The sequence below is a fragment of the Crotalus tigris genome, unplaced genomic scaffold, assembly GCF_016545835.1.
Source record: "Crotalus tigris isolate CLP2741 ecotype Arizona unplaced genomic scaffold, ASM1654583v1 scf7180000021329.891317, whole genome shotgun sequence".
NCBI lineage: Eukaryota > Metazoa > Chordata > Lepidosauria > Squamata > Viperidae > Crotalus > Crotalus tigris.
In genome coordinates this window covers 194,262-212,899 of record NW_024098456.1, presented here as the reverse complement: position 1 = coordinate 212,899, position 18,638 = coordinate 194,262, and the positions used below count along the sequence as shown (strand labels likewise).

Genomic DNA, 18,638 nt, shown 5'->3' with positions numbered 1-18,638 from the left:
TTTTTAAAAAAATAGTTTCTTTGTCAAGACTACTTGCCTGTCCCTATTGCAACTCCTCATGGCCCCCTTTGTTTCTCCCCCTTCCCTCAAATCGAGTTTTCATAGGCATTTTATCTTTGGACCAATATAAGGTGATAGAAATCACCTTGTACTATAATTATGGAAATCTAAAAGTCATTATAGAGCCTGCATAGTTAATATGTGTTTTGGTAAAACTTTTTAAAAATGGACTGAACAAAACAAAATCTCTTGTGACCCAATTAATACAATTTGAAGGCTATTTTAATAGCTGTTGTTTGGACTAAAGTCAATGTAAAGTTTGAATTCCAATGTCAAATGCATAATTTCAGTCAGTACTGATCAACTGAGAAATGAACTCCTTGGGAATAGCTACAGACTTTCCATGGATGAAAATTGTTCCCATCTCTCTAGCACTACCAGGTGTGACAAAATGATATTCAAAGTGTTCCAGCCCATTGTGAATCCTGCTACATTGAAAAGGAGTCTGATCTTTCAGGTTTTTTTTCACAGACTGCAAAGAGGAAATAGCACTATGGAAAATCAATCAGGAGTTGGTGAATTCCTTCTGCATGGATTCCCTGACACTAAGGAGCTAAGAATAGTTCATATCACCAGTTTTTTAGTAATTTATTTGGTAGCACTCACTGAGAATCTCATTATTATCACCGTCATTCTTCACAGTCATCAACTTCACTCACCCATGTATTTTTTTCTAGCCAACCTATCTTTCCAAGATCTTGGTTCCATCTCTGTCACAGTTCCTAAATCACTACTGAATTCTTTGATGAACACTGAAACTATTTCTTACTCTGGGTGTCTCTGTCAAATTTTCTTCTTTGTTTTCTTTGTAATGTCTCATCTCTTCCTCCTTGTCGTCATGGCATATGATCGTTATGTAGCCATCTGCAATCCACTACATTATGAGATAGCAATGAACAAAAAAGTCTGTGTCCAAATGGCAACCAATGCATGGATGGGTGGCCTTTTCTACTCTGCTCTCTATACTGGAAATTTATTCACAATGGAATTCTGTTCCAGAGTCATCAATCAATTCTTCTGTGACATTCCTCAGTTGCTCCTGCTCTGATTCATACTTCACCAAATTCTGGACTCTCATCTTTGGTTCTTGTTTAGGATTCATTCAGTTTGCTGTAATTGTTTTTTCTTACGTGCAGATCTTCAGAGAAGTTTTTAGAATCCCATCCTCCCAAGGAAAACAAAAGGCCTTGTCTACTTGCTTACCCCATCTCACAGTCATTTGTTTGTTTGCGGTAAGTGGTACCCTTGCCTATTTCAGTCCAACATCTACCACCTCTTCAGCCTTATATCCATTTATATCAATATTTTACTGTGTGGTACCGCCACTCTTAAACCCACTAGTTTATAGCATGAGGAATAAGGAACTCAAAATGGCATTCTGGAAACAAATTCTCAATATTTGTCCTAATTCCTTGTGCAAAAATCATTCTTGGTTTCAACTATTCTGATAAACTGTAACATAGACATGTTGTCATCAGAAACATATACATTTCATGTCAATGTGTAAATTTAGCATATGCGTCTCATCCCTATGCATGTTTCATCAAGATAGAAATTATTTTTACCAGGTATAATTCCCAGTAAATCTGCCTATAATTGTAACATAAATCTCTTCCATTAAATATCTAATGAAATATAGATTTATCAATAATGTATTATTTTTTCTGTTTATTTTTTAATGCTATGAGGAAAAAATATCTTACCATTTTGCTTATTACATATGCATATAATTGCAGGAATGGCTAGTTTTTTCTACAGTCATCCATCCATGTTAACTACGTGGCAATGGATTACAATGATGTTTCATTTATTGTGGAGATATTTTAAAGGACTTTGTTTGGCAAGCAAGTTTCTTTTACAAAACCTGGCATAGTGCATAGGGAAAAAGGGGAATATGAGTGAGAATAAAATTTGCAGAAATTATAAATTATTTGTTTATGCCCCACGTTGTAGAAAGGTGGAATTGAACTGTTTGAAGTATCTGTATTTAAGCAGTGGTCTCTGAACCTCTATTTAATGCATCAAGGACTTACTTTAATTTCAGATTTTAGGCAAGCAGTAAACCAAAACTAAAGGGTAAAATTCAACAAATTTGTAAGTACATCATGATCAATGAAGTGTCAGTTCTACTAGAAAGAAGTACTCAGCATTATAATTCCTCAGTAAATCTGCCTATAATTGTAACAGAAATCTCTTCCATTAAATATCTAATGTAATATATATTTATCAATAATGCAGCATGAAAAATAATTAAGCATTACTATTTGATATAAATATATATTTTGAATTCTCTATGTTGAATATAAGGTTATCGATAATGACATTATTAAGATACTTTATACTTTAAAATATGCATGTATTATTTTTTCTGTATATTTTTTAATGCTATGAGGAAAAAAAAACTTACCATTTTGCTTATTATATATGCATATAAATGCAGGAATGGTGTAGTACATTTGTGTTATTTTGTTTTCTACAGTCACCCATCCATATTAACTAGGTGGCAATAGATTGCCACTATGTTTCATTTATTGTGGAGATATTTTAGAGGACTTTGTTTGGCAAGCAAGTTTCTTTTTGCAAAACCTGGAATATTGCATGGGGGGAAAAATGGGGAAAATGAGTGTGAATAAGATTTTCAGGATATTATAAATTATTTATTTGTGCCATGCATTGTAATAGTAGAATTGAACTGTTTAAAGTATCTGTATTTAAACAATGGTCTCTGAACCCTCTATTTAATGCATCGATGACATACTTCAGTTTCAGATTTTAGGCAACTAGTAAACCAAAACTATAGGATAAAATAAGTCCAACAAATTTGTAAGTATATTATGCTCAGTTAAGTGTCAGTTCTACTGGAAAGAAGTACTCTGCATTATTTTAAAATAAATAAATAAATAAGAACAGAATTGAAACTGTAGTTCTTTCTACTAGATCTTTCAAGAAGAATTTTTTTTAAAATGTCAGATTATTATTATCTGTTCTGCGGGACTCAAGAACAAATTTGCCTCAATATTTTCTCACAGTGTCAAATTGGAAAAGCAACTTGGGAAATATGCAATAATGGCAAAATTAACAATGTACATCAAGAGCAAATATTTGACAAAATTTCAGTAACAATGATTATTGTTATATTACCTTATGATGATAAGATAATCTCAGATACTGAGCAAACATTTTTAAATGTAAAACATTAACCAATTTTGCTATGTATTATAAATATTCTCCTCCTCCTCCTCAAGAACATGTGGATATATTTTAGAAATAGTAATAAATATGTCAATTTAAATATTAATGTTTAACGTTTTCTATTGATTTTAATTGTTTCATAAGATGACATGAGTACATTTATAATTTAGTTATTTAATAAATGAAATAAACAAATAATGAATTTTAATTTGTATTACATTTGTAAATTCTCTGATTATTTATTTATTCATTTCCATCTGCTATGTTCTAACAGATGCTTTTGGCTGAAAGACTGGCCAAAAAGGGGAGGACTAACATTGATTGATGCAGCATATTCACCACCATGCCAAATTGGTTCTTTATAAATCTATACCTTTATTGTATACTGGCCGGAATTATTGGATTACAAATCTTGTAAAATATACACATAAATTGGGGAATTAGAATTGAGTTAGATGCTTTTATATTGTAATTGTAGCATGATCTTAACAACACTTTTAGTTTAATGGGTTGCCAAATGGTCCTATGTGCACACTCATGCACATTTTAAAATATCTTTTCAAATACAAAGCCTAGATTTGACTCTGTCTCTCTCTCTTTCTCTCTCTCTCTCTCTCTCTCTCTCTCTCTCTGTGTGTGTGTGTGTGTGTGTGTGTGTGTGTGTGTGTGTGTGTGTGTGTGTTTGTCCTGCCTAATTCAGGACTAGAATTCACAGCCATCCATGTTTTAGACTGATGCCTTAGCATTATACCTAACCGGGTATCAGATATATAGTCATGTGAAAGACAAAATACACCCTCTTCGAATTTTATGGTTTTATGCATCAGGATATAATAAAAATGCTCTGGTTATTAGCAGTTCTTAAAAGTAGGTAAATACAGTCTCAGATGAGCAATAACACATGATATATAACAGCCGATCTCATTTATTTTACAAAAAGAAAGCCAAAATGAAGAAGCTATGTGTGAAAAAAGTAAGTACATCCTATGATTCAATAGCTTAGAGAATCCCCTTTAGCAGCAATCATTTTCTTATGACTTTATCAGTTCTCATATTTTATGAGTGCCAATAGATAAACTATAGGGAAATGGAAAATAAATATAACAAAATCTCATTTTATTGATTATTGAACAAAAACAATTGGAAAGAGGAAATCTCCATGATTAAAGAGGGTGAGCCATTCACTTTTTTGGGAGGGAGGAAGGTATTGCTAATATTTTAAATTAGAAACAAAGCAAAATATACCTGAGATAGGCTTTAAATTGTTTTTGTAAGGCATTGGTGATATTAAAAATATCTAAGAGACATCATACAGAACTTTAAACTAAAACAAGACAATTTATAGGTAAGGAGGCTGTGTTGGTACTCAGAAAATTAAATGTGGTTTTAGAAGTAGGGATTTTTACATCTTTAAAAATAATTTAATAATTTGTAATTATTAATTTTTAATACAGTTCCTTTAATTTTAGGGATGTCATGATTCAAAATGGATAATGACACATCTAGGTTTCTTCTCTCGGAATTCTTGAAGTTTGGAAGCTACAGACTATGGAATTCTATTACTTATATTGTATTTAATGATAGTAACAGGGAACTTTCTCATTATTATTGCAGTGGTTTTTGACTATCACCCTGCACACACCCATTTTCTTCTTCCTGACGAATTTAGCCATGCAAGACATTGTTTCTACTACAAAGCTATTTTCAATTCCCTTATGGATATCAGATATATTTCATATTCTGGGTGCATTGCTCAAGTTTTCTGGTCAGTTTTCTTCTTGAGCTATTGTATTTCCCTCCTTACTATTATGGCATATGATCAATACGTTGCCATCTGTAACCCTTTACAATATGAAATGATCATGAACAGAATAGCTTACATCAAAATAGTTGGCAGTGTGTGTGTTGTCAGTTTCCTTAATAGTGCATTACATACAATTGCAACATTTACTACTCCTTTTTGTTCTAAAAATATCAACCAGTTCTACTGTGAAATTCTACATCTACTTAAAATTATTTGCCCTGGTTTATATGTAACTGAAATTGGAATTGTAGAATTTACTGCTATATTAGTAATAGGTTGTTTTTTTCTTTATTGTTCTTACTTACAGTATGTTCAAATTTTCTCTGCAGTACTGAGAATCCCTTCTATTCAAGGAAGGAAAAAAGCCTTTTCCACTTGTCTTCCCCACCTCATTGTCATCACCATATTTTTATTTTCTGGTTGCTTTGCCTATCTAAGGACAATATCTGACAATCCTTCACACCTTGATTTCATAATTACAATAATTATTCATTATCCCACTCATTTTAAATCCATTGATCTATGGCAGCAGCTCCCAACCTTTTCTATACCCCGCACCCATAGAATGCTTTTGATATATTCTTGCATCCCTTACAAAAGTTAAAAATAATGAATTATACATATACACTATAATTTTGAAACTTCTAAACGCAAGTTTTCATACCCCCTGGAATATCGTCTCACACCCCTGGTTGGGAACCCCTGATCTATGGCATGAGAAATAAGCAGATTAAAATTGTTCTTATAATACTTCTTAAATTTAAGTAATTTTTTAAAGAAATATGAGCAGTGAGATTATTTATTTATTTATAAAAATATGAAAATAAATCAGACAGCAAGCAAGAGAGGTGAATTGTGCTTTAAGACATTTATCTCTGTAATTTTTTTATTTCATTTATCTGTTTCAATGTATTTATCAAGCCAAAACTGTTATAAATTGGATTTATGTCTGTTATATGACACTTCAGTCTCAAGATACCAATAGTTAAATAGAAAAATGAGCTAAGTAAAAGATAGTGAAATGTGATTGAATGAGACTGGATATTTTTTTTTCTGCAAGCAATAGATAAAAACGTATTAAAGCTGGTTTGAATATGCTGCTTAGAATATTAATTTTATTATTTTTATTATTCTTCAAGAGAGACTTATATTGGTATTTGGTAAATTGTAATAATTTTAGGAAATCCATGTGATGTGTTAACCACCCATATTTTACAGGCATACATAAATAAAAAGGCAGAAACATAACTATTCCTTCTACATTTAGTATGCATTTTGAAGTTTTTGTTTCCTTATTACAATCGAGTTAATGGTTAAACGGTCTTCAAAATCCCTACAGTCTAGTGATGAAATGTATCTGTAAAATGCTGTCATAGGGAAAATATTCTGTAAAAAATCATGACTTAAAAAGCCTGCTTTCTGGCCTTCCTCCTGAGAGAGGAAGTCATAATAGGAAAAAGTCATGAATAGGGAGTCATAATAAGCATATCTACATATAAAGTGACCAATCGTCCTCCTTTTGGGAGGACAGTCCTCCTTTTTTGAGTTCTGTCCTCCCTTGAAAAGTGTCCTCCTAAATGTCCTCCTTTTCCATATACCATCCTCCTTTTGGGAGGACAATCCTCCTTTTGTGAGTTCTGTCCTCTCTCGAAAATGTCCTCCTAAATGTCCTCTTTTTCTATATTTGACGACTAATCTGCAGGGCTTTTGTTTCCTCATAAAACGCCCAGAAGGCGTTCAGGGACCTTTTTTTGATTTTTTTTTTCAACTTTTGCATCTACTCCCCCTATTGGCTTTCAAAAGCAATAGGAATTGCTGCTGAGCGTGCCAAAACACCCGGGCGGCAAACTTTGTATGTGCAAGTTGCAGGAACTTTGCACCCCTCACTGCTACCCAACTACACGATCTCCTACTTAGTTCCAAAGATAGCTGGAGGAGACTGGAGTGGTAAGTTTCACTTGATCTTCCCTGTTCGGTTCTACACGGGGATACACAGGGTAGGCGGTGGTGCTGGGGGGCGGCTGGGGGGGTGGCTGCAGGACTGGAGCCGGAGCAGCTGGTGCTTTGTGAGCCGCAGGGCCAGCTCTACTGGAATGCGCAGGGTGGGCAGTGGTGCTGGGGGGTGGCTGGGGGGGTGGCTGCAAGGACAGAGCCGGCGTAGCTGGTGCTTTGCAAGCTGTGGGGCTGGCTCTATGGGGATGCGCAGGGTGGATGGTGGTTCTGGGCCCCAGCACCACCATCCACCCTGCACATCCCCATAGAGCCGGCCCCGTGGCTTGCAAAGCACCAGACGCACCGACTCCGGCCCTGCAGCCACCCCCCAGCAGCTGGGGGGCGGCTGCAGGGCCGGAGCCGGCATGGCTGGTGCTTTGCAAGCCGCAGGACCGGCTCTACAGGGATGCACGGGGGGGGCGGTGGTGCTGGGGGGCGGCTGGGGGGCGGTGGTGCTGGGGGGTGGCTGGGGAGGCAGCTGCAGGGCCGGAGCCGGTGCAGCTGGATCTTTGCAAGCCGTGGGGCCGGCTCTACGGGGATGCGCAAGGTGGATGGTGATGCTGAGGGGCGGCTGCAGGGCCGGAGCCGGCACAGCTGGTGCTTTGCAAGCCGCAGGGCCAGCTCTATGGGGATGTGCAGCATGGGTGGTGGTGCTGTGGGGCAGCTGGGGGGGCGGCTGCAGGGCCAGAGCCAGCGCGGCTAGTGCTTTGCAAGCCACGGGGCTGGATTTACGGGGATGTGCAGGGTGGGCGGTGGTGCTGGGGGGCGGCTGGGGGGGCGGCTGCAGGGCCGGAGCCAGTGCGGCTGATGCTTTGCAAGCTGCAGGGCTGGATTTACGGGGATGTGCAGGGTGGGTGGTAGTGCTGGGGGTGGCTGAAGGGGTGGCTGCAGGGCCAGAGCTGGTGCGGCTGGTGCTTTGCAAGCCATGGGGCCGGCTCTATGGGGATGCACAAGGTGGATGGTGGTGCTGAGGGTCGGCTGCAGGGCTGGAGCTGGCTCGGCTGGTGCTTTGCAAGCTGCGGGGCCGGCTCTATGGGGATGCGCAAGGTGGATGGTGGTGCTGAGGGGCGGCTGCAGGGCTGGAGCCGGCTCGGCTGGTGCTTTGCGAGCCACAGGGCTGGGTCTCCACGACAGGGCAGCAGTGCTGGCGGGGCGGCTGTGGGCGGGGATGTGGCAGGCAGTTGACCTTCTATGGGCCGCGCCAGCTGGTGGTCTACGCAGGGCTGACCTGCGCTGCCACCAGCTCGCCCTACGAACCTACGTGGCCATCCTGGAGCACCTGGCTCACAACACCTGCCTCCGCCGCCCACCCCCACACAGTCCAGCCATGTAGAGTGGGCCCCGTGGCTCCCATGTTACTTTTGCATCTACCTTTTTTCAATCCATTTTCTTTCTGTCATTAATTCTCCAAGAATAAGAAATGTAAATTGTAAGCTCTTCATAGCACAGTTCTATATCATTATTAAAATACACTGGGCAGTTATGGACATATTCATTCATATTCATAAATAGATTGAATTGTAACACTTTCCCCCTCACTTAAGTCTCTTCTCTTGTGTGTATACTTTGAACATAGCCAGGCCATTTTTTATCAGCCGTTGTAAAGAAATAGAAACAAAATGTTTAACTTGTGTATTAATAACAATTTCTTTGCAATTCATTATCTTGTCAGTAACATGATTCCATCAATTAAACACGTATATGTTGAAGGCAGCATATGGACTTGTATTAGACATCTATTATCTCCCACTGCTAGTCCTTCCAAAACAAACTCAATATATGTCATACTATATATGGAAAAGTTGTCTCCTCCTCTATTAAAGTGCAACACATTATTTTCCAAGTAGACAAAAAAAAATAATATTACATCTTTACTATACTCACCTGCAGTATATAAACATGGGGGACCTATCTCACAATTTTTCACGCCTATGGCAGCCTACTATGCTGTCTTCATGATTAATTTGATAAAATAGAACTTAGTGGTCTAAGTTCATCATGAACTAAATCTGATGAAAATAACTATTTTGGCGGGGATGAATTAATAGCATGCATTTTGGGTTATAGGAGCATCTCATTCACTTGAACCAATGTGATCATATCTTTAAAATGGTATGTACAAGCCATCAGTAATGTGGTTGCTAATATAGGTAGGTCCGGCTTATGAGCTGTTTGTATTTAAGGAGATGCTCACAACAAATTCTAGTTTATTTGGTGAATGCTTGAAAGATGCATTACTTCATCTGAGCCAAAAACATGAAAAAAACTAAAGGCAATTATGAATTAAACTTGGCTCAAATCTTTAAGATGCAACATTAGTAAGAATGTCCCAAGGGTGAAATTACAAACCATCTGCAATAAATTCAATGTTCTTATTCTGGCAGGAACATTGGACAAAACTTTGGAATTTACTATCATTTGCCTTAAATACAATAAATTAAATTTATGTTAAGAATTGAATATATAATTTTAATTATATAAATAAATAAAATTATATAAATAAAAGATTAACAAGATGAGAGTTCCAGCACCTTTTATTGTTTCAGTTTTAATAATTAATTTTATTTATTTATAATGAATGTGCTTGCATCGTTCGTGTAACTCTATATTTTATTTTAAATTTTAAATTTCATTTAGGAATGGAAAATCAAAAAAGAGGAAATGACATTTCAATGATAAATTGAATAAGGAATTTCCATTCATCACAGTAAAGAAGAATAACATTGTTTTCTGCAATATTTGCAGCAGAGAATTTTGTATTGAGTTGGGGACAGAGCAGCTATTACGAAACACTTGACCACCAAGAGACATATGCAATAATCAGATGCATCTGCTTCCAGTTGTAAAGTAACAAGTTTTTTTAAAACTTCAAAGTATTCTGAAGATGAAAAACAGTTAGCTGCAATGGAGGGAACATTTGCATTCCATACCATAATTCACAATCAAAGTTTTCGTAGTATGGATTGTACAACTAAATTATTGAAAAAGTTTCACGATGCTAAATTTTCATGCACCAGGACAAAATGCGAGGCTATTATTAAATCAGTATTTAAAAATTACTGTGACAAAATACTTACTGAAGACTTGGAAACTGCAGCATTTGTAACGGTTTTATCTGATGCATCCAATCATAATGAAATTAAATTATATCCAATACTACTAAGATATTTTAATGTTACCAAGGGCATTCAAGTAAAAATTTTAAATTTAGAATCCATTGAGGGCGAAACTGCTGAAATTTTGTCAAACCATCTATACAGAGTAATAAATGAAAACAATTTGAAATCCAAAGTTGTTGCACTAACAGCTGATAATACAAACACAAATTTTGGTGGGTGAAGACGCAAAGGGATGAATAACGTGTATGTAAAATTACAAGATTTACTCCAAAAGAAAATACTAGGAATAGGTTGTAATGCACATATTTTGTCAAATGCAATCAACATGGCATCATGTGCCATGCCAATTGATGTAGAAGTAATAATAACTACAATTTATTTGTATTTTAGTCGTTTTACTGTTCGTGTGGCTACTTTAAAACAATTTTGTGAAGAAGCGAATGTTCAATACAAAAAACTTTTAGGATATTCAAAAGTTAGATGGCTTGCTCTAACACCTGCTATAGAGCCTGTTCTACAATTATTTGAGCCTCTCCATTCATATTTTTTAAGTTTAGACAAATGTCCTAAAATCCTGGAATCGTTTTTCAATAATGAAATATCTGAGATATTAATGTATTTTGTACATAATCAAGCATCTAATTTTCACAAAACGATTCAAAAGATTGAAGGTGAACACATTTCAGCTACAGAAGTTGGTCTTATTTTGAATGACTTTATCCTTCAATATAAAACTCGATTTGAAGAAAAATTTCTTCCTTTAGTTATAAAAAGAAAATTGTCAGGCTTAGAGGAATCAAATCCGGGCATAACGGAAAAGTTTATCAAAGAAGTGCAGAATTTTTACCAAACATGTTTTCAATATATTGAAGAATGGTCTGAAACAAACATCACAGGAAATAACAGTTTTCAATGGTGTTTTTTGACTTCATCGCAAGTATATTGGACAGATATTGAATCTTGTATTGAGTTTTTATCTAAAGAAATGCCAGACATTAAAATAGACGATAATTGTCTCTTTGAAGAAATTAGAAAACTGAATGTATATTTAAATTCTGAAAAATTAATACAATGGGAAAATGAACAGGTTGAAATTGATAAAAGATGGGTGGAAATATTCAGCCATTTCAAAAATGAACATATTTCATGTGAAAATTTATTTATTCTTGTTCAATTTACGTTGTGCTGCCTGGAACTAATATAGCAGTTGAAAGGGTTTTTTCAATTGCTAATGATTTTTGGACAAGTGAGAAATCGAGATTGAATGTTGATACTCTAGCTGCAGCACTTGCCGTAAAATTCAATATGAAGGATATTTCTTGTTCAGATATTTCCAATATATTGTTAGAAGATGATACATTGACAAAAAATATTCATTGAATGGAAAAGTACTCATTTAAATAATTAATAGGCATGTAAGCATAATTACAATATAAAATGTTATTGTTACAAATGTTTTTTATTATGCATTTGTCATATTATAGTGTATTCTGTATTATTGTTGCAATAAATACAATGTTTCTTTTATTTACGATATTTTTTTCTTCAATTTATTTGTGTCCTCCTTTGTTGTAAAAAAGTTGGTCACCTTACTACATAACAAGACCAGATGGGCAGATTTGATTTTCACTACTATATGCATTGCTAAAGGTATCCTTATGCTGCACAATAAAGGTTTTTAAAATTATTGATATTTCTATTGAAGTCAAAAACCTACTGGTAATGAAGTGGAGACTTCAGAATAAATGCCCTTCTTATTTGATGTGGGGATGGCCCATCAAGAATTTAGCTGCAAACTATTTATGAGTGCCTGAGATTTATAATACAAGTCATCTGGACCTTCCCTGAATTTCTACAAGATAACTTTGCAACTTAAAGTCTTTGCACCATTCTCTTATATTTTCAGAAAAGTAATGCTGTTGGTTTGAATAAGCTGGTGTCAAAATAAATATTTGCTCAGGCCAGAATACCTACCCATATTGAAGAAGCAGACATTTTGTTAACATCATTGTTGGTACACTAGCAAAAGCATTTCAGTTTATTGGGGTTTCATGCAGAGTTATGGTTTCATGGGATGATGTAATGATATCCTGAAAAATAAAATGTCCTAGCTTTATAGTCAATCTAATTTTTGGTAAAATCAAATGTTTTGGTAAAATCAAATGTGGAAATTTAGTAATGAGGATATATTATATCATCAGTGGAGGAGAGCCAGTTAGATTAATAAGATTAATTATTTGCTAACAATTTTATATGAGTATGTATACAACAAGAACTTAAGCTTTATTATACAGTACTTCAAACAGGAAACTATGAAAGGCCAACCAAGAATCTTACAAGCTATTGAATGCACTCAAGGATTTGTATTCATCTAATGTTCTACAAAAACTTTCACAATACTGCGTCATTGTTTTAAACAATAAAGAAAAGTTAATGAAAAGAAAAGAAAACCTAAATTAACAAGTACTTCACTTTTGTAAGATCTGACAAAATTTCATGGGTGCTACATAAAGGTTTATTTGAAAACTCTTGGTAAAAAAAAAATATGTACTTTTTTTGTCGAGGCTACTTCCCTGTCCCTACTGCAACTCCTCATGGGCCCCCTCTGTTTCCCCCCCTTCCCTCAAATCTAGTTTTCACAGCCATTTTACCTTTGAACCAATATAGGTGATAGAAATCATCTTGTGCTATTATTATGGCAATCTGAAAGTCATTATAGAGCCTGTCCTTTGGGTTAAAGTCAACTTAAACAAAGCTAAAGTTCCTTCTCATGCAACTTTTTATCACAAAAATTGCATAGTTAATATGTGTTTTGATAAAACTTTTTAAAAATGGATTGAACAAAACAAAATCTCTTGTGACCCAATTAATACAATTTGAAGGCTATTTTAATAGCTGTTGTTTGGACTAAAGTCAATGTAAAGTTTGAATTCCAATGTCAAACGCATAATTTCAGTCAGTACTGATCAACTGAGAAATGAACTCCTTGGGAATGAAAATGGTTCCCATCTCTCTAGCACTTCCAGGTGTGAGAAAATGATATTCAAAGTGTTCCAGCTCATTGTGAATCCTGCTACATTGAAAAGGAGTCTGATCTTTTGGTTCTTTTCACAGACTGCAAAGAGGAAACAGCACTATGGAAAATCAATCAGGAGTTGGTGAATTCCTTCTGCATGGATTCCCTGACACTGAGGAGCTAAGAATAGTTCATATTACCACTTTTTTAGTAATTTATTTGGTAGCACTCACTGAGAATCTCATTATTATCACCGTCATTCTTCACAGTCATCAACTTCACTCACCCATGTATTTTTTTCTAGCCAACCTATCTTTCCAAGATCTTGGTTCCATCTCTGTCACAGTTCCTAAATCACTACTGAATTCTTTGATGAACACTGAAACTATTTCTTACTCTGGGTGTCTCTGTCAAGTTTTCTTTTTTGTTTTCTTTGTAATGTCTCATCTCTTCCTCCTTGTCGTCATGGCATATGATCGTTATGTAGCCATCTGCAATCCACTACATTATGAGATAGCAATGAACAAAAAAGTCTGTGTCCAAATGGCAACCAATGCATGGATGGGTGGCCTTTTCTACTCTGCTCTCTATACTGGAAATTTATTCACAATGGAATTCTGTTCCAGAGTCATCAATCAATTCTTCTGTGACATTCCTCAGTTGCTCCAGATCTCCTGCTCTGATTCATACTTCACCAAATTCTGGACTCTCATCTTTGGTTCTTGTTTAGGATTCATTCAGTTTGCTGTAATTGCTTTTTCTTACATGCAGATCTTCAGAGAAGTTTTTAGAATCCCATCCTCCCAAGGAAAACAAAAGGCCTTGTCTACTTGCTTACCCCATCTCACAGTCATTTGTTTGTTTGCGGTAAGTGGTACCCTTGCCTATTTCAGTCCAACATCTACCACCTCTTCAGCCTTATATCCATTTATATCAATATTTTACTGTGTGGTACCGCCACTCTTAAACCCACTAGTTTATAGCATGAGGAATAAGGAACTCAAAATGGCATTCTGGAAACAAATTCTCAATATTTGTCCTAATTCCTTGTGCAAAAATCATTCTTGGTTTCAACTATTCTGATAAACTGTAACATAGACATGTTGTCATCAGAAACATATACATTTCATGTCAATGTGTAAATTTAGCATATGCGTCTCATCCCTATGCATGTTTCATCAAGATAGAAATTATTTTTACCAGGTATAATTCCCAGTAAATCTGCCTATAATTGTAACATAAATCTCTTCCATTAAATATCTAATGAAATATAGATTTATCAATAATGTATTATTTTTTCTGTTTATTTTTTAATGCTATGAGGAAAAAATATCTTACCATTTTGCTTATTACATATGCATATAATTGCAGGAATGGCTAGTTTTTTCTACAGTCATCCATCCATGTTAACTACGTGGCAATGGATTACAATGATGTTTCATTTATTGTGGAGATATTTTAAAGGACTTTGTTTGGCAAGCAAGTTTCTTTTACAAAACCTGGCATAGTGCATAGGGAAAAAGGGGAATATGAGTGAGAATAAAATTTGCAGAAATTATAAATTATTTGTTTATGCCCCACGTTGTAGAAAGGTGGAATTGAACTGTTTGAAGTATCTGTATTTAAGCAGTGGTCTCTGAACCTCTATTTAATGCATCAAGGACTTACTTTAATTTCAGATTTTAGGCAAGCAGTAAACCAAAACTAAAGGGTAAAATCCAACAAATTTGTAAGTACATCATGATCAATGAAGTGTCAGTTCTACTAGAAAGAAGTACTCAGCATTATTTTAAAATAAATAAATAAAAACAAAGCTTTGAATTGAAACTGTAGTTCTTTCTACTAAATCTTTCCAGAAGAAATTTTAAAGAATGTCAAATTATTATTATATATGCTGCTGACCCCAAAGACAAATTTCTCACAATGTCAAATTGGGAAAACAACTTGTGAAATATGCAGTAATGGCAAAATTAACAATGTAATCAAGAGCAAATGTTTGACAAAATTTCAATAACAATGATTATTGTTATATTACCTTATAATGATAAGTTAATCTCAGATACTGAGTGTTGTGTCCTGAGCCTGCAGAGGCAGGCTCGGGACGTTGCAATGGTCCCAGGCAGTTGCAAGCTGCCTGGGACCAGACTGGCTGGTGCCAGCGCTCGTGCGCATGCGCGAGGTGCACAGCGCGCCTAAATGTTGCTTTTTGGCCCGGGATTTGTCTTTAAGAGAGGCTGAGAGGCTTGTGCTGCTCAGAGTTGTAACGGGGGCTACTGAAGAGCAATAAAGAGTTCCTGAAACCACAGAATGTCTCGAGCCATCATTGCCATTAATCGAGGACTCAACACTGGCGACGAAGGTGGGATGGCCTTACAATTACACAAAGAATTGTAAGCTTACCCTGGAGTCCTGACACAGCAAGGAAACGGCGTTAAATTCAGCAACTTCCTGCCAATACAGCTTCGTTGGAGGTAAGCTGGCTGATAGACCCTTCCTGTTTTACTGAAGATGGCAAAGATAGGGAAACTTTCTGAGTTTGATGTTACACATCCAGATAGATGGGAGTCTTATGTGGCCCGAGCAGAAAATTATTTCAGAGTTAATCAAGTAAGAGAAGATGGCTTAAAGGCCACCACCCTACTGTGTGTTTGTGGTCAAGATGCATTTGAAATCATTGAAAATTTAGTAGCCCCTGCACCTCTTGAATCTGTTACCTACACAGATTTAAAGAAATTATTAAAAGAGCATTTTCAACCCAAGTTATCTGTTATTGCTTGGAGACATACTTTTGAACAGAGGGATCAATGGGCTGGTGAATCAGCTAAAGAATACATTGCTGCATTAAGAAGAGCAGCTAAGAATTGTGAGTTTAAAGACTTAGAGGAAAGGCTGAGAGACAGATTTGTATGTGGACTGAGAAACAGAGATGTGCAGCAAAGACTTTTCACTAAAGAGGACATATCGTTCCAAGATGCCTTGGGAGAGGTTACTGCAGAAGAGGCAGCAAGTGGGGCAATCAAGAATATGAGGCCTATCAGAAGTACTCCAGAAGCTGTTTCTGTGTACCACGAGGGAGTCCAAGGAAGCTCGGAAGAGGAACCTGATGAAGAAGTAGATCATCTCTACGCAACCAAAAAAGGGAAGCAGAGGGAAGGCAAAGAAAGGTCTTCCCCTGTACCCAAGTGCTTTGGGTGTGGAGGTCGCCACAAGAGGACTGACTGCAAGTTCCGTTCTGCAATCTGTAGAGCATGTGGGAAGCAAGGCCACATAGCAGCTGTGTGTCTGGGCCATCAGAGGGTACAACCCCGAGAAGAATTGTGCCTGAAAGGTACCAGGGTCCCCAGCCAAAACAGGGTGGGTTTCTGTGCTTCACGAAGAAGCATTTATAGGACAGGCACACACAAGCCACTTAAAAAGAAATTGTCACTTAAGGTGAAGTTGCAAGGGATTCCATTGGTCATGGAACTAGACACTTGGTTTGCACTTTCAATCATTTCCATTCACATATTCAAAAAGATTTGCTCTGGTAGTGGTTTTCAGGCCAAGCTTAGGCCTTCTAATATAGTGCTAACAGACTTCCAAAACTCCAAGGTGTGTGTTAAGGGGGAGGCCACCCTTAATGTGCAGTATAAGGATTTTGAAGGTCCATTAGATGTATTGATAGTGGGGGGTCAGCGCACGAGTCTCATAGGACTCGATTGGTTTGAGGCCTTGGGAATACAAGTTACAGGGCTCAATAGCTTGCAAACAGTAGATTTACAGGAAGTCTGCCAAGAATTTGCAGATGTTTTCAGCCCACAGCTGGGCACATACAAAGGACCCCCAGTCTCTTTGAAGTTGGACCCCACTGTCACTCCTATCAGAGTAAAAGCAAGAAGGGTACCTTTTGCTTTAAAAGGGAAAATTGATGCTGAATTGGACAAATTGATTCAGCAAGGAGTCTTAGAACCTGTTGACTCCAGTCCTTGGGAAACTCCCATAGTCACGCCTCTTAAGGCTAATGGGGACATTCGCATCTGTGCAGATTACAAATGCACTCTCAATAAGGCATTGCAACAACATGCCTATCTTGTACCTATAGTCAGCCATATTCTGGCCTCCCTCAAGGGGGGACGTGTTTTTGCAAAGCTTGACTTAGCACAGGCTTATCAACAGCTGCCTATTGATGAAGCTGCTGCTGTAGCACAAACCATTGTAACTCATAGGGGGGCATTCAAAGTTAAGAGACTACAATTTGGAGTAAACGTAGCTCCTGGAATTTTCCAAAGTGTAATGGAAAATACTTTGAGGAGCATACCAGGGGTTTGCCCCTATTTTGATGATGTCTTAATTGCTGGAGACTTCACTGAGAGATTGAGGGCTGTCCTGCTGCGGTTCTGGAAAACAGGACTCAGGCTTAAAAAGGACAAATGTAAAATTGGGGTGCCTTCTACGGATTTTCTGGGATTCAAAATTGATGCCAATGGGATTCATCCTGCTGAGTCCAAATTAAAAGCTATCTTGCAAGCTCCTAGACCTAAGTCCAAAGCTGAACTGCAAGCTTTTCTGGGACTCTTGAATTTTTATAATTCCTTCATTCCTAATAAGGCTAATGTAGCTGAACCACTTCATAGGCTTCTGGACAAACAGGCAGTGGTCACAGGCACATGAAGCAAGCTTCAATGAGGTTAAGGCCTTGCTAACGTCCAACAATGTGCTTGCACACTTCAATGAAACTCTTCCTGTGTGCATCGCTTGTGATGCTTCTCCTTATGGAGTAGGAGCAGTACTCAGTCATCTCAGACCAGATGGAACTCAGGTTCCTGCTGCATATTACTCCAGAACATTGTCCTCTGCTGAAAGGAATTATGCCCAGATAGACAGGGAGGCCCTAGCTGTTGTTGCTGGAATTAAAAAATTCCATGATTTTTTTGTATGGCAGACATTTCATGGTCTACACTGATCATAAGCCTTTGTTGGGGTTGTTTACCACTAACAAACAGACCCCCCACATCATCTCCCCCAGGATGCTCAGATGGTCAATATTCCTGTCAGCTTATGACTTTTCTCTAATTCACAAACCTGGCAAGGAAATGGGCCATGCTGATGGCCTCAGTAGATTACCCTTACAAATAGTAGAGGCTGATCCTGCCCCGGCAATCAACATCCTTTCAGTTCAGGCACTGCCTGAATCACCTCTAAATGCCAGGGATGTGGCTGCTGAATCAGCCACGGATCTCACACTTTCTCGTGTCTTATCCTGGGTTTTGTCTGGTTGGCCAGAGAGTTGTCCAGGCACTGAGTTTCAGAGTTTCTGGCTGAAAAGGAACGAGTGATCCACTTTCCAAGGTTGTCTGCTGTGGGGCAGCAGAGTTGTCATTCCTACCTCAATGAGGTCTAGGGTCTTAGGTTCCCTTCACGAGGGTCATCCTGGCATTGTATGAATGAAGGCGCTTGCACGCAGCCATTTATTGTG

At 37.3% G+C, this 18,638-nt stretch overlaps 1 protein-coding gene across 2 annotated transcripts; it reads left to right on the top strand.

Annotated features, from left to right (window-relative positions):
• The first annotated feature begins 207 nt into the window (after positions 1-207).
• LOC120320373 (olfactory receptor 14A16-like) lies at positions 208-14,996 on the top strand. Of its 2 annotated transcripts, none has more exons than XM_039370010.1 (2): positions 208-1,084; positions 13,835-14,996. In XM_039370010.1, exons 1-2 carry the CDS (start codon positions 404-406, stop codon positions 14,264-14,266), a joined length of 1,113 nt encoding a protein of 370 aa, XP_039225944.1. In that variant the 5' UTR covers positions 208-403; the 3' UTR covers positions 14,267-14,996. The 2 variants fall into 2 exon arrangements, with proteins under 2 accessions (XP_039225944.1, XP_039225945.1); XM_039370011.1 differs by lacking the exon at positions 208-1,084 and adding an exon at positions 13,098-13,193 and having other exon boundaries at positions 13,282-14,996.
• The last annotated feature ends 3,642 nt before the right edge of the window (positions 14,997-18,638 follow it).